The sequence below is a fragment of the Microcebus murinus genome, chromosome 6, assembly GCF_040939455.1.
Source record: "Microcebus murinus isolate Inina chromosome 6, M.murinus_Inina_mat1.0, whole genome shotgun sequence".
In the NCBI taxonomy this organism is placed as follows: Eukaryota; Metazoa; Chordata; class Mammalia; order Primates; family Cheirogaleidae; genus Microcebus; species Microcebus murinus.
The window spans coordinates 35,560,467-35,582,586 of record NC_134109.1 but is presented as its reverse complement, the minus strand read 5'-3'; the positions used below and the strand labels follow the sequence as shown (position 1 = coordinate 35,582,586).

The window sequence follows — 22,120 nt, the reverse complement described above, 5'->3', positions numbered from 1 at the left end:
CCTCAAACTCCTGGGCCCAAGCGATCCTCCTGCCTCAGCCTCCCGAGTAGCTGGGACTACAGGCACGTGCCACCGTGCTCGGCTAATTTTTTTCTATTTTTAGTTGTTTGGCTAATTTCTTTCTATGTATAGTAGAGACGGTCTCGCTCTTGCTCAGGCTGGTCTCGAACTCCTGAGCTCAAGCAATCCTCCTCTCTCAAGCCTCCCAGAGCGCAGAACAGTATTTAAAGTGTGGACTTTTCAGTTTTCTTTATGGAGTAAGCCTTTCTGTCAGCCTAAGCTCAGGAAGGCGCCTGTGAGACCTTTGCTCAGTCCAAGATCCACTTTCCCTTCCGGCCTCATCTGCCAGTCTACCGTTCCTTCCTCTTTCTCGGAAAGTTTCCATACTCTTCGCCTACGGATGTTGCCGCGGAGACTGTGCCATGCCCTAACAACAGTTGCTAAGGGGCGGAGACTTCGACTAGGTTCCAAAGACCAAATACCCAGCGTTGAATACTTGGGGCGCATGCGGCAACTTTCTCTTAGCTCTCGCGAGATTTCGTCTTCCCGGAAGCGGTGAACATCGTTCCCTGTTAACAGCGTCGCGATGTGTGGTGACTGTGTGGAGAAGGAATATCCCAACCGGGTGAGCGAGTGGTCGCCGACAGCCTCCCGCTCCTTTGGCCCACGCCAGCCCTTGAGGCTTCTCATACCCCTGGCCAGCCTTACCCGAGCGCCCGTGCGCTGGGCGGACTCGGCCGCACTACCCTTTCTAGTGACCCGGTATCTGTATTTAGGCACTTGTCACCAGGGATGGCCTGTGGCCGTCCGTGCTCACTCGTCCCCGCCCTGGCGGCTGACATCAGCCATCATGCTCATTCTCCTGGGCTCCAGGGGACAACAGAGGAAACCCCACCACCACTACGACCCCGGTCGACACCCGAGGGGCTCCCCCACCCGTACTGCCGGTCTCACCCTCAAGCTCGATTTGAAGTTGAATTTTCTTACCGAATTATATCGCTGGAAGGGACCTCTGAGGTCGTCTGTTCTAACCCATTTTGGCAGATGAAGACAGATGTCTAGAGAGGGGAAATCACTTGCTCAAGTTCACATTCTAGTTAGTGTGAATGAGAGCCAGGACTAGAATTCAGGTTTCCTGGCTGTTACTTTCAAATCTCTATTCCTCTCAGACTCAGGAGATTATGAAGCTTGTCTGTTCTCATTCATTCAAGGTGTACTTGTTGAATATTTATGTGTATATAGCTAGATTACTTTGCTAGGCCAGAAAGGGATTCTTTATTTCAAAGAAGAAATAAGAAGCTTTTGTGCTGCCTAAGAGTTTACAGTTTGGGGGCTTATGTGATTAACAAAAAATGACTCGCACAGTCCATAATGCTATTCAGGTTTAGAGAAAGGGGAGAGCAACGGGGATAATTTTGTTCTCCCTCCAAAAGGTGGACGTCAGTTGGAGCTTGAAGAATAGTTGTGATTAGGGTAGAAAAGAAGGAAAGGAGGAGCTGGAGGCTGAGGGAAAATAACAAGAACAGAATTCGTGCATTGATTGGGAGGTAGAAAATCTCCATAGTCGCTTATGTTTCAATATTTTATGAGTAATACTTAGTCTTTTGAGAAGGATATATAATAGTGTGAATTCTCATATGGTACAACCACTTTGGAAAAAAAGTTTAGCATTATCAAGTCAAGTTAAAGATATGCACACTGAAATGACCCAGCAATTCCCATTCTAGCAAAATGCATGTGCATATGCTCTTGGAGACCTGTATAAGAATGTTCATAACAGCATTATTTTTGTAGTAGTAGACTGGAAAAGTAACCGATATAGAGTGACACACCATAAATGGATGAGTAATGGAAGGAATTAGAGCAGTGTTCTCACCAGGACTGATTTGGCCTCCCAGGGGACATTTGGCAATGTCTGGAGACATTTTTGGTTGTCATAAAGGGGAGGGGGCACTACTAACATTTAATGGGTGGAGCCAAGGATGCTGCTAAACGTCCTACAATACACAGGACAGCCACCACAACAAAGTATTATTCATCCCAATGTCAATAGCGCCAAGGTTGAGAAACCCTGAACTAGAGTAATGAAAATAAACCAGAATTACATGCAGCAACCTGAAGAAGTCTTAGAAATACATTGTTGATGAGCAAACACATAAAGTATAATTCAAAAACAGGCAAACTAAATTATATTATTTAAGGATGTACCTGGTGGGAAAACTATCAAGAAAACATTCTATTACCGTAAAGTGGGGATAATGATCACTGCTAGGGTATAAAGTTATGATCTAGATGGGTCATATGAAGAGAAGTCTACCTGGGTGCAAGCAGTATTTTATTTCTTGATTTGGGTGTTCACTTAATTCTTCATTATTCTGTACATTTATGTTCATGTAGTTTATTGTGTTCTATTTCACACATTTTTAAAGTTTAAAAAGATTTTTATGAAACCAGTAACATTGCACATTACAGGGACCATGAGGGAGAAGTTTGCAGTAGAGAATATTACAAAGATTAGGTTGGATTCTTAAGAGTAGACCTAACTGAAAGACTTAAAAGTCATATTGAGAAGTTTAGATTTTACATTTTAGGCATTGGGCAACCATCAAAATAATTTTTAATAGGGAAATGTTTCTGAAATCTGTTATTTAGGAAAATGAATCTTAATGGCTGTATGTTGGAATGATGGGGTGGGAGGAGTGTAAAAGGATAATCCCATGGCATTTGGCAGAGCCATGGCAACAGCATTGTAGGCATAAGATAATGAAGATAGGGCCGGGCGCGGTGGCTCACGCCTGTAATCCTAGCTCTTGGGAGGCCGAGGCGGGCGGATTGCTCAAGGTCAGGAGTTCAAAACCAGCCTGAGCAAGAGCGAGACCCCGTCTCTACTATAAATAGAAAGAAATTAACTGGCCAACTGATATATATATATAAAAAATTAGCCGCGCATGGTGGCGCATGCCTGTAGTCCCAGCTACTCGGGAGGCTGAGGCAGAAGGATCGCTGGAGCCCAGGAGTTTGAGGTTGCTGTGAGCTAGGCTGACGCCATGGCACTCACTCTAGCCTGGGCAACAAAGCGAGACTCTGTCTCAAAAAAAAAAAAAAAAAAAAAAAAAAAAAAGATAATGAAGATCTTTTTTCAAAAAAAGAATTAACAGGACTCAGTCAATTTAATGTAGGAGGGAAAAAGGGATGAGCTATACATGATCTCAAGGTTTTCAATCTAGGCAACTGGAAAATTGGAACTATCATTACAGAAATTGGAGGCATATGGGAGAAAAACCAAAAAGGAATGGGGGGGGGATGGTCAAATTGTTTTTATCATGCTTCATTTGAGGTTGAAAGTGTATTATCTGAGGAGTCAAGTGAAGATATACGATTGCAGTTTGGGTACACCTGCGTAGATAGATGAGTCTACCAAATAAAGGTGTCAAAACAGGATTTGTTCTCTGAGGAAAAGAAGATAAAGAATTAAAGATTGAGCTTCAAAGACTAAAGTAACATAGGAAATAAATAAAAGTATAAGAAAGAAGAGTAAAGGATTGAGGTGATTGAAAAACCAGGAAAGTGTCTTTCAGAGATACTTTTCTGTCATAAGGAAGAATTAAACTTTTCTTTGGAATTTTCAGAAGGCAGATTTTAAAATAATTAATGGGGCCAGGCTCAGTGGCTCACACCTATAATCCTAGCACTCTGGGATGCCGAGGCAGGTGGATCGCTCAAGGTCAGGAGTTCCAGACCAACCTGAGCAAGAGCAAGACCCCGTCTCTACTAAAAAAAAAAAAAAATAGAAATTAGCTGGACAACTAAAAGATACATATAGAGAGAAAATTAGCTGGGCATGGTGGTACATGCCTGTAGTCCCAGCGACTTGGGAGGCTGAGGCAAGAGGAACTTAAGCCCAGGAGTTTGAGCTTGCAGTGATGACACACTGCATTCTACTCAGGGCCACAGAGTGAGGCTCTGTCTCAAAAAAATAAAAATAAATAAAAAATCTTGAATCAATAACCTAACCTTGTGCTTAAGACAGTAGAAAAACAAGCAAACTAAACCCAAAGCAAGCAGAAGGAAGGAAATACTAATAATTATAGTAGAAATTAATGACATAGAGAATATAAAAACAATAGAGAAAATCAATGAAACCAAAAGTTGGTTCATTAAAAACCATATTCTCCATTTTTAATTTTAAACATTACCTGGTTAAACATATACATTATACTCATATGTACATTAACTGTTAACTTGTACCATCTGAAATAATAGTTTTCTAGGTAAAGCAAATTAGTCCAATCCTTGTCAAAACAATTACAAACCGGGCGCGGTGGCTCACGCCTGTAATCCTAGAACTCTGGGAGGCTGAGGCAGGTGGATTGCTCAAGGTCAGGAGTTCAAAACCAGCCTGAGTGAGACCCCGTCTCTACTATAAAAATAGAAATTAATTGGCTAACTAATATATTTATATATAAAAAAAATTAGCCGGGCATGGTGGCACATGCCTGTAATCCCAGCTACTCGGGAGGCTGAGGCAGGAGGATCGCTTGAGCCCAGGAGTTTGAGGTTGCTGTGAGCTAGGCTGACTCCACGGCACTCACTCTAGCCTGGGCAACAGAGTGAGACTCTGTCTCAAAAAAAAAAAAAAAAAAATTACAGATTTCTCAGTAGATTTTATAATATACTGTCATATATATCATCATAGTTTTTAGCCATTTCTTCTTGCATACTTCATACCTTTACAAATAATCCACCAGGATTTATTGGAATCACATTTTCTATGGGCGCTTAACTTTTTCCTTTCTTGAAACTGTTATGGTTTACTATAATTATTGTGGAGTTGATTTGGATTATATTCTTCTTTTTCCTCTTATTATGGGAGCCTCAAAAGCTTCCCTGAATATTGTGTACATTAGTTTACCTTCCCAAATTTGGTTGTTAATAGTCTTGCCTCATCTAATAAAAGAGCAATGCCTCACTGATGAAGGTTACCCTCGCTGCTTTCAAATGACCAGGGCTCTTAGAGAAAATCCTGTCAGTTTCTTATGTGCTGGGCTTGCATTTTGCCATTTCAGGTATTTATTTACTTACCACATGACCAGATAACAGGTCTTTCTTTTCTCTTCTATCAGTGTTTCCTTAGGTTAAGCCACATTGTGCAAAGCACCTGTGTTTATGGGTACAGTCCAGTTGAGAGTGCTATTTATTTGAAATTGGCATTTGAATCTTTTTTCTTTTAAGACTGTTCTGCTTTCCTTAATTTCTTGGAGTCTTTGGCAATCAGCTTTTTAGGTTCAAGGCAGTACCACTTCAAACCTCAGCAGACTTTTTTGTAAAAGTTTATAAGCTGATTGAAAAGAACTTAAGAATAGCCAGGTTATAGGATATAAACTACCTGATTTAAAGAGTTACTATAAAGCTGCAGTAATCAAGAGAGTATAATATTAGTACAAATATGTTTACATAAGGGAACAGAATAGTCAAAGCAGACCCACATGTATATGGTCATTGATTTTTCCACAAAGACACTATTATAATTAAATGAGGAAAAGACGGTCTTTTCAACCAGTGTTTCCAGAACAACTAGATAGCCATATGGAACTAAATAAACCTTGATCCTTACTTTATATCATATGTAAAACTTTTTTCAGAGTGGATCATAAAACTAAACCTACAAGATAAAATTATAAAATTTCTAGAAAAAACATAAGAGTTTTGCAACCTTGGAGTAGGCAGAAATGTCTTAGGAGAAAAAAATGCATAAATCATAAATGAAAAAATGTTGAGGCCGGGCGCAGTGGCTCACACCTGTAATCCTAGCACTCTGGGAGGCCAAGGTGGGCGGATCGTTTGAGCTCAGGAGTTCGAAACCAGCTTGAGCAAGAGGGAGATCCCATCTCTACTAAACAGAAAGAAATTAATTGGCCAACTAAAATATATAGAAAAAATTAGCCAGGCATGGTGGCACATGTCTGTAATCCCAGCTGCTTGGGAGGCTGAGTCCAGGAGTTTGAGGTTGCTGTGAGCTAGGCTGATGCCACAGCACACTGGCCCAGGCAACAGAGTGAAACTGTGTCTCAAAAAAAAAAAAAAAAAGACACCATTAAAAAAAAGGCAAACCAGTGACAAGGAGAAAATATTTATAATACATATATTTGGCAAAGGACTTGTATCCAAGATATCTAAAGAACTCTTACAACTCAATAAAAAAAATAAACAACCTAACTTTCAAAAAAAAGACAAAAGACTTGAATAGACGTTTTGCAAAAGAAAATAAATGAATAGGCACCTTGAGAAGATGCTCAATGTCATTAGTCATTAGGGAAATGAAAAATTAAAACTGCAGTGAGATACCACTTACTATAATGAGATAAAACATCATTATAGTGACTAAAATTAAAAAAGGCAATAGCTAGTATCAGTGAGAATGTGGAGCAATTGGAACTCACATATTGCTGGCAAGAATATAAAATAGAAAGCTTTGGAAAACCATTTGGCAGTTTTCTTATAAAGTTAATTATACCATATTTTTACCATATTACTCAGCAATTATACTTCTATTTACCCAAGATAAAGGAAGACTTATGCCCACACAAGACTTGTACATGAATCTTCATTGCTTCTTTATTCATAATAGCCCCAAACTGGATCAACCCAAATGTTCGTCAACAGGTGAATCCTACGGGGAACATTAGTTGGCAATAAAAAACAACGAACTACCAGTACATAGAAAAACAGGTGATCAACATGGACCTTATGTTGAGCAAAAGAAGCCTGAATGTAAAACACTGATTCTGTTTATATAAACCATTCAAGACTAATGTATAGAGAAAGAAATCAGATCAGTGGGTGTCTGGAATGGGATGGAGATTAGAGATAGACTACAAAGCATGAAAGAACTTCCTGGAGAGATAGAATTTTTGTGTACCTTGATTGGCGTAGTGGTTTCATGGGTATAAACCTTGGTTAAGTCATTCTCTTGTACCCTTACAATGTGTGAATTTTATTATATGTAAATTATATCTCAGTAAATTTTATTTTATTTTAAAATTAAAGCATTTGTTCTTAATAGCTGGAAATGTATACTTTAATTCCAAGGCTTTTTTCCCTTTTGTAGTTAAATCAATGTGCCTGTGATTTAATATATAACTCTGTATAGTAAAATCTTGATTTCTGTCACCAGAGTTACTGTCTTTAATACGTAGAACTAAGAAGCCACTCAGAAGGGAGAGATTGCTGGGCGCGGTGGCTTACGCCTGTAATCCTAGCTCTCTGGGAGGCCGAGGCGGGTGGATTGCTCGAGGTCGGGAGTTCGAAACTAGCCTGAGCAAGAGCGAGACCCCGTCTCTACTATAAATAGAAAGAAACTAATTGGCCAACTAATATATATAGAAAAACTTAGCCGGGCATGGTGGCTCATGCCTGTAGTCCCAGCTACTTGGGAGGCTGAGACAGAAGGATCGCTTGAGCCCAGGAGTTTGAGGTTGCTGTGAGCTAGGCTGACGCCATGGCACTCACTCTAGCCTAGGCAACAAAGCGAGACTGTGGTATCATTTAAAGTGATTCTTAATTCTCCTGATACTTCTTAAACTCCCTGAAGGTAGAAACATATTTGGCTCATCCTTGAATCATCGACTGTGCTTTGCACAGTATGAGACACATAGATGTTGGAGAAATGTTGATTTGAATTATTTTTAGTCACATTGATTAACTATTTTAAAATACTTTTTAAGTTTGTTGCTCAGAAATGGAGTTGGGCTAGATTATTTGTAAAATGACTTTTAATTCTTAGCAATTATTAGAAGCCTTTAGCAAAGACTTCCCTTGATGCAGGAGCATAAGTTATCTGCAGTTTCTTAGTGATATGCAAACCCTTTCTTTCTTGAATACCATTGTATCAATCTGATTTATTGAAAAAGTTAACCTTCTCTACCTGAATCACACATATCCTTAAGGACTAACATCTGTAGAGCTGAATTTATTTTTTGTTGTTGTTTATTTTGTGGTATGATCAAAGCGTGACAGAAAGCTATTTCAACAATCAACTGAACATCACAGTGTATGAGATCTTCTTTACCATTGGCTCAATGTTTCAATTTTGATTGAATTTTAATTCTAGTTTTGATATACCTCCTTTAATATTATTGGCTACTAAATTTTTCATTTTCATATTTTATATTCTTAAGATTTCCTTAAGTTGTTCCTAAATATGTTTTGTTTTGTTTTGTTTTGTTTTTGAGACAGAGTCTCACTTTGTTGCCCAGGCTAGAGTGAGTGCCGTGGCGTCAGCCTAGCTCACAGCAACCTCAATCTCCTGGCTCAAGTGATCCTCCTGCCTCAGCCTCCCAAGTAGCTGGGACTACAGGCATGCTGCCCGGCTAATTTTTTGTATATATATTTTTTAGTTGGTCAATTAATTTATTTCTATTTTTAGTAGAGACGGGGTCTTGCTCAGGCTGGTTTCGAACTCCTGACCTCGAGCAATCCGCCCGCCTCGGCCTCCCAGAGTGCTAGGATTACAGGCGTGAGCCACCACGCCCGGCCCTAAGTATGTTTTTGCATTTAGTCCTCCTTGTTAAACATAGTTGCAGCCCTCAGAGACTTAAGGATCTAATATTGTGCTTTAATTTTATTTAACATGAATAACAGTTCTTTAGGAAAGCTAGTAATTTCAAAAATTATTTGGTATAGTCTTCTATTATAGCAAGTACGTTCTGGCCTTTTTTTTTTTTTTTGCCTTTAGAGTCTATGAATCATTTTCACTAAAGATTTTGGAATATAAAGAAATTAAATTCCTAATTCTAATATTTTAGGGCAACACCTGCCTAGAGAATGGATCTTTCTTGCTGAACTTTACAGGCTGTGCAGTGTGCAGTAAGCGGGATTTTATGCTGATCACAAACAAATCCTCAAAAGAAGAAGATGGAGAAGAAATAGTAACCTATGATCGTAAGTAGACTTTTTTTTTTTTTTTTTTTAACACGAGTCTGTTAGCAGGTATCAGTTTTTGGAAGTTGATATGTTGTGTAAAATATTCTGAGGTCTATTTTAATGTTGTATTGCAACAAATAGTTACCAGTTAGGTTTTAAAGAGGAAGGTATAATTAATACCTCATTTATCTAGCATCACCAGATATTCTACATAAATGTATTTTGCATAAAGCTTGTGTGCTTCAGGCACTGATTTTTTTTTTTATTAAATTGTTTTTCAGCTCAATGCAGAAATTAGATTCATAGAGAAAAAAAAATTGTTTTTCAGGGACATATTTTTAAAGCCTTTATGCTACTTTGAACAAGATATAGAAACTTTTATTTTTTATTATTATTACCTTAGGGTTGTCCATGTGAGTTTTCACTTTGTACTATATTTTATTTTATTTTATTTATTTATTTATTTTTGTTGCAAAGTTAAGGTATTATGTACTATATTTTAATACAGTGATGTCCTCCAACAGCTATTAATGTGTTTAGGGCTTTTTGCCCCTATACTAAATGACCTTGGGATGCTATGTTTTTGTCAGTTTTGTTTCTATTTTTGTAGCTTTTTTTTTGTCTCTCTCACTGTCAGTCTGTTGCTTCTTAGTTTTGCTTCTATAAGCTACCTTCATATGGTGCTCCTTGTCCTCAATACGGGAACACCAAATAGATGAACTGTGTTAATAAAAATAAATCAGTTCTGAAGTTGGCACTAAGAATTTCTATGAGTAAATTAAGTATATATACTCTTCAGTGTCCACCTATTGTGACAAATATTTAAACTATTCATATCCTTTTTTTCTTGCCTCCTGGTTCTTGGGTATGTTCTGAATAAATGAGAAATAAATGTGCAGATAATGATATTTTGAAAGAAGGGTATGAAAGGCACAAAGCCTTTAGAATAGAGTCAGACAATTGAAAATGTGTGGGGTTATTTTATTATTTTTTTTTTTTGAGACAGAGTCTCACACTTGCCCTGGCTAGAGTGCCATGGCGTAAGCCTAGCTCACAGCAACCTCAAACTCATGGGCTCAAGTAATCCTACTGCCTCAGCCTCCCAAGTAGCTGGGACTACAGGCATGTGCCACATGTCCGGCTAATTTTTTAGATATATATTTTTAGTTGTCCAGCTAATTTCTTTTTTTAAATGGAGATGAGGTCTCGTTCTTGCTCAGTCTGGTCTCGAACTCCTGAGCTCAAATGATCCTAGCCTCCCAGAGTGCTAGGATTACAGGTGTGAGCCACCACGTCCAGCCTGAAAATGTTTTAAATTGGAAGAATCTTTTTCTTCTTTTTAGCCTATGCTTCCTTTAAACTGTATTTTGTTCCAAGCAATGGGGCATAGTTGTTAAGAGCAAGGGACTAGAGCCAGACTACTTGGGTTTGAATTCGGGTTCCAACACTTCTTAACTTGGTAGTCTTCCTGGTTACTTAACCACAGTGTACCTTTGTTTCCTTATCCCTAAAAAGGTGATAGTGATAGTATCTACCTCATTGTTTTTGAGACAGTGGTTGTTTATAGTAGCACAGTTTCTATCATTCCTGAGAATAAAAGCTTTTACATAGTTAAATGGGTCTAGCTAGTGTGTTTAAGAAACACACTTATGTATTTGTTAATTGATTACCTCAGAAAGCTTTCATTGGGAATTAATATATACACATTCAATCTCAGAGTTTAGACCCTTAATTATTTAGTATTGCTATATAATAGTGGTCCCCAACCTTTTTGGCACCAGGGACCATTTTCATGGAAGAAATTTTTCCACGGACAGCAGGGAAGGGGGATAGTTTCAGAATGATTCATGTGCATTATATTTATTATGCACTTTATTTCTGTTATTAATACATTGTAATATATAATAAAATAATTGTACAGACCTCTCTGCTAATGATAATCTGTATTTGCAGCTGCTCCCTAGTGTTAGCATCACTTCCTCAGCTCCACCTCAGATCATCAGGCATTAGATTCTCATAAGGAGCACTCAACCTAGATTTTTGCATGTGTAGTTTATGGCGCTGCTGATCTGACAGGAGGCAGAGCTCAGGAGGCAGAGCTCAGGCTGTGATGCAAGCAATGGGGATCGGCTGTAAATACAGATGAAGCTTTGCTTGCTCATGCCTGCTGCTCACCTCCTGCTGTGCAGCCCAGTTGCTAACAGATCACAAACTGGTCCACAGATGGGGGTTTGGGGACTGCAGCTATATAACAGATACAGGATTTTTTTTTTATCAAGGTAAATATTATAATGGGTTTCCTGCTATGTTAAATATGACAAAGTTAAGATCTTTTTAGGGAATATCATGCTGAAAATAGAAATTTTACTGTTTGAAGAAACTTTCCAAGACTTAATTATGAAAGTCTCACTTTGTTTCAGCAGATCTGTGTAAGAACTGTCATCATGTAATAGCCAGGCATGAGTATACCTTCAGTATCATGGATGAATTTCAGGTAAATGTATAAATATGGGTATGTTATGGGGGGAGGGGGATAAGAAAAGTACCCTTGAAAATCTAGATATAGTTTTTATAAATGAAGTGCAAGCATATATGAAAGGAGACCATCCCTCTCTTCTACCTGTACAAGTTGAAAGACAGACTTCAGATGTGGGTGGATCCATATAAACCTCTTTTCACAAGAGTCACAATGTGTGTGCTTTACAAATGATATCTCAGTCCTGTCTTTTTTGTTTATAAAATGTAGCACATTATGGCTTCTTGTGAAATTACTATTGTGCTGCTTTTTTCACTGCTCACTTATGTGATTGCTCCATTGTCTTTAAGTGATGGCCTGTCCACTGCCAATTTCCTTCGCGTGGAAATTGTGATAAGGAGAGTATATTTGTTTTCCCTAGTTAGCATATAGAGTTGAACAACTCTGTAGTCTCAATTGCAATAAGACATTTTAATATTATTTGTTAAGCAAAATTACAACATGGGTATATCAAGGTTGGAGGTCAAAAGCTGAACCACTATGAAGCTAGAGATTAGGGGATATATTATAAGAATTAGTCCTTTGACAATTTTGAGAACATGTGGAGAATTCCATGGGAGGTTGGTGTAAGCCCCGAGTTGCTGAAGACTCACAAGTCTGATGGTCAGGAAGAGAAGCTGGACAGTGGGCGCAAGAGCCAAGCACAAACTGGAACCCGTGTCTGCCCCTCACTGCCTGTGTTTTCAAGTCTTCAAACTCTGTAACTTGTTTTGTATGAACTACATGTTCACCCATGGAATATAAATATCAGGGTAGAACTTTTTTATTTTTTGAGACAGAGTCTCACTCTGTTGCTCTGGCTAGAGTGCCATGGCATCAGCCTAGCTCACAGCAACCTCTAAGTCGTGGGCTCAAGCAATCCTTCTGCCTCAGCCTCCCAAGTAGCTGGGACTACAGGCATGCGCCACCATGGCCAGCTAATATTTTCTATATATTTTTAGTTGGCCAATTAATTTCTTTCTATTTTTAGTAGAGACGGGATCTTGCTCTTGCTCTTGCTCAGGCTGGTCTCGAACTCCTGAGCTCAAATGATCTGCTGGCCTCGGCCTCCCAGAGTGCTAGGATTATAGGAGTGAACCACCGTGCCCAGCCATCAGGGTAGAACTTTTAACAGAGAAGGGAATTTTTTTAAGTCCTTCAAATTTGGAAAGTACTTTAATTAGAAAAAAATCTTTCATAACAGAATCATAAAATAGTATAACCCATCATCTTCATTCTTATTTTAGTGTGGAAAAAAGTGCTTAGTCACCTGATCTGATCTGATATGTTGTGGTTAATCTAAACAACATCTTCATTATATCTCCTCAGCATCCAAACATTATGCCTTGGAAAATATTTATATGATATGTGTAACTTAGGAAAAAATTGATATTTTGGGGAATGAATGGGCTTAATTCAAAACAGCTCTATTTTTTGTATGGGAGGAAAAGAATGCCTATAACTATTTTCAAGTCCTTCCTGAAGCTCACGTGAGCTTTTTAGAGCCCCTAAATGAGTATCGTGATGGTTGTTTATGTCCTAACCAAGCCATTGTAAATCACTGCCATGAGACTGAAGTCTAGCTCATTTTTCCTTTGTGATCAAATGCAACCATTTTCAAATTACTCTGGAGTGGGAAGAAGAAGGTAAAGAAAGATGGCTTGTAGTCATGATTCCTAGAGACTATGATATTTTCTTGAAAAGACTCTTAAACTGGACTCTACCTTGTCTTCTCTACTCCAGCATCTACTCCCCCCACCAACACATTTTCTGGACTTTGCCATCAGATTACATCAGATTATTTTTCTTAAAGTGATGTTTGCCAGCCATCTCATTGGCCTTTCCATAGCACACCTTTAGCTACAGTACAATATCCAAGCTCCTCGTTCCAGGATTCTCACTGGTCTGGCCCAGCTTCCCTTTTTCTTATTTCCCACTACTCTTCCCTACATACAGCACATGTAGCATTGTCCCAACTCCACACTCTCTCTCTTCCCTCCTATTATAGGGGAACATTTTCATTTATTCCTCTCCAGTGCTACCCCTATGTATTTCCTTTGGCATCTCATGTTACCTTCTCTTTCTAGTGTCATCTTTTAAAAAAAATAAATCCATGGGGTTAAAAAAATTTTTTTACATTAAACATACTTAGCCCTTCTTTATTTGTTAAAAATAAATTAAGGCCGGGCGCTGTGGCTCACGCCTGTAATCCTAGCTCTTGGGAGGCCGAGGCAGGCGGATTGCTCAAGGTCAGGAGTTCAAAACCAGCCTGAGCAAGAGCGAGACCCCGTCTCTACTATAAATAGAAAGAAATTAATTGGCCAACTGATATATATATAAAAAATTAGCCGGGCATAGTGGCGCATGCCTGTAGTCCCAGCTACTCGGGAGGCTGAGGCAGAAGGATCACTCGAGCCCAGGAGTTTGAGGTTGCTGTGAGCTAGGCTGACGCCACGGCACTCACTCTAGCCTGGACAACAAAGCGAGACTCTGTCTCAAAAAAAAAAAAAAATTAAAACTCTTTGATTCATCCTATAATCATCGCTTTCCTTCCTTTTGCTTCTTTACTTGAATCAGTCTGAACCTATTTCCCTTATTTCCCTATGCTCCTCTTCAATACCTACAAACTGGCTTTCATTTTCACTGTACTGAATCTAAAACTGTTCTGCTGTCGGTTTCCTATAATCTAACCAAATCCTGTGACTTTGCCTCAGTTCTCTTTTCTTAAAATCTCTTCTGGGTCTGGTTTTGTTAACTGTTATTTATTTATTTATTTATTTGAAGCATTTCTACCCTTATCCATAGTGCTTGACTTTTTTCCTTTTAAAATCATTTTAACTTCTCCTTTGCTTTAATTTCCTTTCCTGTTTTCCCTGACACCCCTGAGCTTTGGTCTGTGGTCTGGAACCTACTCTGTGCTCCCTCATATAGTGAGTACACATGCACTCAGGTTGAGACCTGTTAGACACCTTTTACGTTTCCTTCTCTGGCCCTATCCTTCCACCTGCCTTCCTTTTTTCCTTTATTTCTCTTGCCTTTTTCCAGCTGTGCTACCATACCTCATGTCATGGACCACACCCATTCAAGCCAAAACTACTGCAGGATCCCCCGAACTGTAGTCCACACTCCATGTTCATCTATCTTCCTTGAACATGTCATCCCGCACTCCCCTGCTAACAAACCTCCCAGTGCAGCTTCATTTCCCTTTTATTCCATATGCAATATGCTGCTCTTTTCCATATTGCCATCCTTATTCATTCCTCTCCCTTGATTTGAATTGTCCTTTTCTCCACCTTCAAGCCAAGTAAATCTTACCTATTCTTAGAGAAATTAAAATTCTGTCTCCTTGCTCTTCATAGTCCAGCCCTTGCTGCTTCTCCCTTTTCTGAACTTTTATTGTACCTTTGTCAGGCCCTGACTCTAGTGAATAGCCACTTGGGAACTTTCTCCTCAGCCTGATGACCACAAGAACTCTTCATTCTCAGCTGCCATGACTTATGGGGAGCCTATCCCAGCCTCCATCCAATCTGGCAGTAGTTCAAGTTCAAGGTGGGGTTCCTCACCACCACTTTCATTTTATTTTAAACGTCTCATGGGAAACTTAGACATAACCAGAAGTGGGCAGAATAGTGTACTAACCTCCACTCCCTGGCTTCAAGTTTCTTTATTTATATTTTACCATTCCCACATCTGCCCACAAGATTGTTTCAAAGCAAATTCCAAATATATCACTACCTCTGTAAATATTTCATTATGCAACTCCAAAAGATAAGGCTTCTGCTTTTAAAGCAACCATAATGTCATTATTGAACAAGGTAGGATTTTCTGATGGTAAGGCTAGATGGGAATGTGGAGACAGTGGTGCAGTTTAAATGGAAAATACATTATAAATAATTATAGGTATTCTTTAGTTTTTTAAATCCCCCTAGCAAAAGCTCTTAAATGGACCGTGTGTTTACCTTGGGAAGCAAGAGGGAAACTTTAAGACTACTTTCTATTCCTCTGTGGGCCAGGGATGGAGAGGAATTGGAGTCAGAATTAATAGGGAGGAAAAGGGGTAAGAGACCCTCACAATGAAACAAAGGATCTGGTCTTACCCAAAGGTTATTCTACCCACACCGCCTTTCCTTACAAATCTCTTCCCCTGGGCCCCATCCAGATGGAGTCTTTGAGGGTCCCCATGAATCACTGGGGGGAATTATTCTCCCTACTTGGATGGTTTTTTCTTTTTTAGAGACGGGGGTCTTGCTCTTGCTCAGGCTGGTCTCGAACTCCTGAGCTCAAGCGATCCTCCCGCTCCTACTTGGATGGTTTTGATAAAAGGTGTCCAATTCTTCCATATTCCTGGCAACACGAGAAGATGTGTTCCTGGCATCCCAAGTTAGAATTCTAGACATATTTTCCCACAGAAGCCCTGCTATATATGGTTAAATTCCATAGTACTTGTATAATATAAATTTAAAAGACTTGTGGAGTTTCCTGAGAACCTAACTACCATATATAACATTACTTTTGTGGGAAACTGCTTTTAAATTTCCAAATAATTGACTTGCAATGAAATTTGGATTCCACACCACCTATAAACTAAAGATTCCAGATGTATTCAGTCTCTCTGATTTAATAATCTTTCCAGATTATATTATGTTTTATTTTTATTTTTTATTCCAGGTTAGATTATAAGTTTTGTAAGGTCAGACTTTATCCTTGTCTTCCTCCACATCTGGCAGTGCGCCCAGCACATTGCAGAGCACATAGGCACACTCAGTGTAAACTTGTCAATGGATAGATTGGTTTGAAAACTCAGTATTTGTCTGGCTTCAAACTTTTTCCCTTTGTTGCTGTTACTTTTTTTTGAGACAGAGTCTCACTCTGTTGCACTGGCTAGAGTGCCATGGCATCAGCCTAACTCACAGCAACCTCAAAGTCCTGGGCTCAAGCAATCCTTCTGCCTCAGTCTCCCAAGTAGCTGGGACTACAGGCACGTGCCACCATGCCCAGCTAATTTGTTCTATATATTTTTAGTTGGCCAATTAATTTCTTTCTATTTTTAGTAGAGATGGGGTCTTGCTCTTGCTCAGGCTGGCTTTGAACTCCTGACCTTGAGTGATCCTCCTGCCTCGGCCTCCCAGAGTGCTAGGATTACTGGCGTGAGCCACCGCGCCCTGCCATTACTCTGTTACTTTTTTCTTCATTTACAGTGAGAGGTTGCCATCCCACTAGTGCTGTCTGGTGGGTTAAAACAGTAGAAGTATTTGAGAGCAGTAAAAGACCTTGAAGAGAGTGGATTTTTATTTTTTTTTTATTTTTATTTTTATTTTTATTTTTTTTTGAGACAGAGTCTCACTTTGTTGCCCAGGCTAGAGTGAGTGCCATGGCATCAGCCTAGCTCACAGCAACCTCAAACGCCTGGCTCAAGCAATCCTTCTGCCTCAGCCTCCCAAGTAGCTGGGACTACAGGCATGCGCCACCATGCCCGGCTAATTTTTTGTATATATATTAGTTGGCTGATTAATTTCTTTGTATTTATAGTAGAGACGGGGTCTCGCTCTTGCTCAGGCTGGTTTCGAACTCCTGACCTCGAGCAATCCGCCCGCCTCAGCCTCCCAGAGAGCTAGGATTACAGGCGTGAGCCACCGCGCCCGGCTTGGATTTTTATTTTTAATTTTAATTCATGAAACTTGAATTTGTTCTCTGAGCTCTAGCCTCCATGTATTTCTGCTGTTTGTGTAGAGTAGACTTTGAAATTAAATGCCATCTTTAAGAAACAATCTTTCCACTGCCACAACTAAACTCTGCTACTGAACTCACCAATAGGCAATAGAAAGGCAGCTAGCTGCCTGCTTCTGATTCTTTGTACTAGTCATTGTTTACCTCCGCTGTCTTCTCTAGTGACTGTCTACACCTGAGTAACACAAGCTGCCTTGACTGATCAATTTCCAGACAGTTTGCAAACTCAACAACAGGTGTGGAAGGACTAGTAGATTTAACATAAATGTTTGTTTTCCTAAAGAAGATAAAAGGTTTTTAAACAAAAAGTTTAAGAGGCCAGGCACAGTGGCTCACACCTGTATTCCTCACACTTTGGAAGGGCAAGGTAGGAGGATCCCTTGAGCCCAGGAGTTTGACGTTGCAGTAAGCTATGATGATGCCACTGTACGATAGCCTGGGCAACAGAGAGAGACCCTGTCTCAAAAAAAAAAAAAAGAAAGAAAGAAATATGTCTCTATTGTTTATGACTATATTAAATATTCTAGAAAGGGACAGCTATAGGAACAGGACTTAAAAAAAATTTTTTTTAAGTAAAAAAAGAACAGGACTTTGCCCTAAGGATTTTTTTTTTTTTTTTTTTTTTTTTTTTGAGACAGAGTCTCGCTTTGTTGCCCAGGCTAGAGTGAGTGCCGTGGCGTCAGCCTGGCTCACAGCAACCTCAAACTCCTGGGCTCAAGCAATCCTTCTGCCTCAGCCTCCCGGGTAGCTGGGACTACAGGCATGCGCCACCATGCCCGGCTAATTTTTTTTATATATATATATCAATTGGCCAATTAATTTCTTTCTATTTATAGTAGAGACGGGGTCTCGCTCAGGCTGGTTTTGAACTCCTGACCTTGAGCAATCCGCCCGCCTCGGCCTCCCAAGAGCTAGGATTACAGGCGTGAGCCACAGCGCCCGGCCTTGCCCTAAGGATTTTTGCCTAAAATAAAATCCCTTCTGTCACCAGTCTGGACATTTGTTAATGTCTAAGCCTAAGAAACATAAAACTTTTTAAATATATCAAATTCCAGACAACTAGCTTTCTAAATATGAGGCATGACATATTAGTGAACTTAACATAATTGTTTATTTTCCTAGAGTAGATAAAAATAGCTTTTATGGTTTGGGAATTTTCTCCTTTTTTAAAAAATAAATCATTTCTGTTGCATATTAGAAATCATTTCTGTTGCATTAAATATCTTAGAAAGGAGCAGCTCTAGGAACAGCAATTTGTCCTCAGGGACCCACACTCAAATTGCTTCATTACTTTAAGTAGCAGCACTCAGCTAAATATGTGTGCTTTCTAAGTCCAAGAAATAGCCAGGCATTTCCAAGATAACATTTGTATAAATAGAGCCTCAGCATGTATTCAATTTGTGTAAATAAAATGCTCTGGAATACACAGAAAAAGCATAAGACATTACTGATAAGCATTGAAGAAATTGATCTAATGTACAGAAAGAGTGTCCATGACAATTTGTAGAGAACAGCTTTACTAAACATAGTAAATTATGGAGCATCTTTCTCCCTGTTCCTCAAGGTAACTGTGCACTTTGTCTTGTTCTAGGAGTACACCATGCTGTGTCTGTTATGTGGCAAAGCCGAAGATACCATCAGTATTCTCCCTGATGACCCCCGACAAATGACTCTGTTATTCTAAGGACCCTTGTAATTAAGGTATGTTAGTTTACAATATAGCAAGCCCAATGGTTTGTCTTACTTAGTTTATAATGAAAATTCTTTGCATATTATTTTCTGCTTAGACTTACCTATCCTTTAAAAGAAAAAGTAATTTAGGCCGGGCGTGGTGGCTCACGCCTGTAATCCTAGCACTTTGGGAGGCCAAGGCGGGTGGATTGCTCAAGGTCAGGAGTTCGAAACCAGCCTGAGCGAGACCCCGTCTCTACCAAAAATAGAAATAAATTAATTGACCAACTAAAAATATATATACAAAAAATTAGCCGGGCATGGTGGCGCATGCCTGTAGTCCCAGCTACTCGGGAGGCTGAGGCAGTAGGATCGCTGAGCCCCAGAGATTGAGGTTGCTGTGAGCCAGGCTGACGCCACGGCACTTACTCTAGCCTGGGCAACAAAGTGAGACTCTGTCTCAAAAAAAAAAAAAAAAAAAAAGTAATTTAGAGGCTGGGCACAGTGCTCACGCCTGTCTGTAATCCTAGCACTCTGGGAGGCCGAGGTAGGCAGATCACTTGAAGTCAGGAGTTTGAAACCAGCCTGAGCATGAGCGAGACCCCATCTCTACTATAAATAGAAAAAAATTAATTGGCCAACTAATATACATAGAAAAAATTAGCTGGGCATGGTGGTGCATGCCTGTAGTCTCAACCACTTGGGAGGCTGAGGCAGCAGGATTGCTTGAGCCCAGGAGTTTAAGGTTGCTGTGAGCTAGGCTGACACCATGGCACTCACTCTAGCCTGGGCAACAGAGTGAGACTCTGTCTCAAAAAAAAAAAATAATTTAGGAGATCATTATTCTCTAGAACTGAGCTTTTCTGCTCAAGTTGGAAGCAGAACCCTCAATGTAGCCAGAGTGAAGCATCTGGTTTGCAGTTATGTGGCCAGAAAATAAGTAGAATAGGAGCACACCTAGTGCCCTGATCTTGCTTTCCAATAAAAGGAACCAGGGCTCCTTGGAAATAGGACTGCTTCTGGCACTGGGGCAGGAAATATACAAGATGATCCTGGAGCATCTTGTGCTGCAGAAAGATGAAGTGCTAACTTAAAAAAATCACAGTGATTGGGAGTATGTCACATAGATGGTGGAGCCAAGTGAGGGAGCTCCCAGTGACCAAACCTGGAACAGTTTCAGCAACAAAATAAAGTAGTATTGGATTATAATCCAAACTATATGATAAATATCAGTGAGTCCATACTGATATAAATAAATGAAAAAATAAATGGGAGAGGATAGACAAATCTCTAGTGCAGAAGAATTCCAAATAACTTTTGTAGATGCTTAATTGTGAGGTCTGCGTAGTGACTTCCTTGCAAAGAGTATAATATGGAAAGGGGGGAAAAAGAGTAACTGTACAGTGGAGAAACCTGACAAACACTAGCTCAGCCATGGATCCAGGTTAACATCATCCTTGGTGTTAACCATCATCCAATGGTAAGCCCTGTTGATGGCATGTACCCTTGATATGATGTGATGAGAATGGTACTTTACCTGTGGTCTTCCTACTCAAATCCTATAGCCTCAGTCTAATCATGAGAAAAACATCAAACAAATTCCAATTGAGGGACATCCTACAAAATATCTGAAATATCTGACCAGGGCTCCTCAAAACTGTCAGGGTCATCAAAAAACAAGGAAAGTCTGAAAAACTATCATAGACAAGAAGAGCCTAAGGAGACATGATAACTAAATGTAATGTAGTATCCTAAATGGGAGCTTGTACTGGAAAAAGGACATTTGGTAGAAACTAGGGGAATCTGAATGAAGTGTGGACTTTAGTTAATATGAATGAATAGAATGATTTCAATTTCTCCAAAGGGATCTTAGAATATCTTACTTTGCATAGTTGAGTGAGCACTGGCTTGGGAGTTGTAAACTCTGACATTTAGACCTCCCTGCCATTTTATAACAGTATAACCATTAAGCAAAGCATTACCCTGAAATTGATTGTCCTGTTTCTATAAAATTGACATAATAAAAATTGCTATTATACTTCCTTCATAGTATTGGTAGGAGATCCAAATGCATTAATATTAATATAAAATACTTTGGAAAACATATAAAGTACTAGATACATTGAGGTAGCTTCAGTTAATTCTTATCTTTCTGAGACCGAAATATTAAGGGTCAGGCATTAGAAACAATTGTTTCCTCTTCATAGCTAAGAGATTTAGAAATTCTGAACTAAGACTTTGCTTATAAGAAAAAAAAATGAGCAAAATTTTGTAGATACCAAATTGTATAACAACTATTATATTTGTATAACAAATACAATATTGTATAACAACAGTAATAAAAGTTGAGGTTTATTGAGTACTTAGTATGTGCCAAGGTCCTTTTAAGCACTTATTTAATCCTTATTAATAACTCCATGAGGTAGAAGTTGTTATTCCAGCTTTAGAGCCCAAAAAACTAAGGCACAAATAAGTGAAATAGCTTGCTCAATGTCACACAGCTAGTGTAGTGACTCCCTCTCAATAGTAGTGTTCCATTGTAAACATGACGTGTGAGGGTCTGGCAAGGTTAGGAAGAGGTTGAGAATATCAGTGACAGCCCTCTGAGGCATCTAGGCATGTCAGATCAAGATTTATTATTCAGAGAAGTTAAGTCAGCTGCTCCGTAGGGATAGTTGTTTTATTCCTGGAAAATATTTTCCATTTTGCAGCAAATCTATATCTGACCTGCTGAGGAAATCATTTGGTGAAATGAATCCAGAAAGCAGAGAAAATGCTTCATTACTTTAAATAGCAGCATTAAGCCCATTATAGCCTCTGAATTGTCCCTTATTGGAGTTTGCTAATGCTTCCAACTTAGTCATTTGAAGCTCAAGAGTATGATTTTGTATGCCCCTGCCAATGTCCTCGTCTATTGCAAAATGGATAATTATCTATTTGTTTTGGACTATATATTACAAAATCTAAAACATAAGGTCCTATCCACATATTTCATTATTATTAAACCAATATTATGCTGTTTTGTGATACTTTCTTTTTTTGTTTTCTAGAATTCTTCTGTGGATCTAATAGAATAAAGACCTCTTGAACCCAGTTCCACTGAATTCTTATTTTTCTGTTCAAGTAGAGAGGAATCAGACAAAAGCATTGTTCTTCTTAACTTCCCTTCCTGAGATAGAAGAAATCTCCTGTGTGTATAGATGGAAATGTGGACTTGTTCTGGCACCTCATTTTTTCTCTACACGTTCCATGATGTACAGATCTGGCTAGTTAGGCTCTTGAAGT

At 39.3% G+C, this 22,120-nt stretch overlaps 1 protein-coding gene across 2 annotated transcripts; it reads left to right on the top strand.

The window, feature by feature from the left end:
• Positions 1-491: 491 nt before the first annotated feature.
• Positions 492-21,928, top strand: CHURC1 (churchill domain containing 1). 2 transcript variants are annotated; one of them, XM_012777738.3, is made up of 5 exons: positions 492-625; positions 8,805-8,940; positions 11,343-11,416; positions 18,756-18,865; positions 21,886-21,928. In XM_012777738.3, the coding sequence occupies exons 1-4, from the start codon at positions 587-589 to the stop codon at positions 18,846-18,848; spliced, it is 342 nt and encodes a 113-aa protein (XP_012633192.2). In that variant the 5' UTR covers positions 492-586; the 3' UTR covers positions 18,849-18,865; positions 21,886-21,928. The 2 variants fall into 2 exon arrangements, with proteins under 2 accessions (XP_012633192.2, XP_020141337.1); XM_020285748.2 differs by having other exon boundaries at positions 572-625; positions 11,346-11,416.
• The last annotated feature ends 192 nt before the right edge of the window (positions 21,929-22,120 follow it).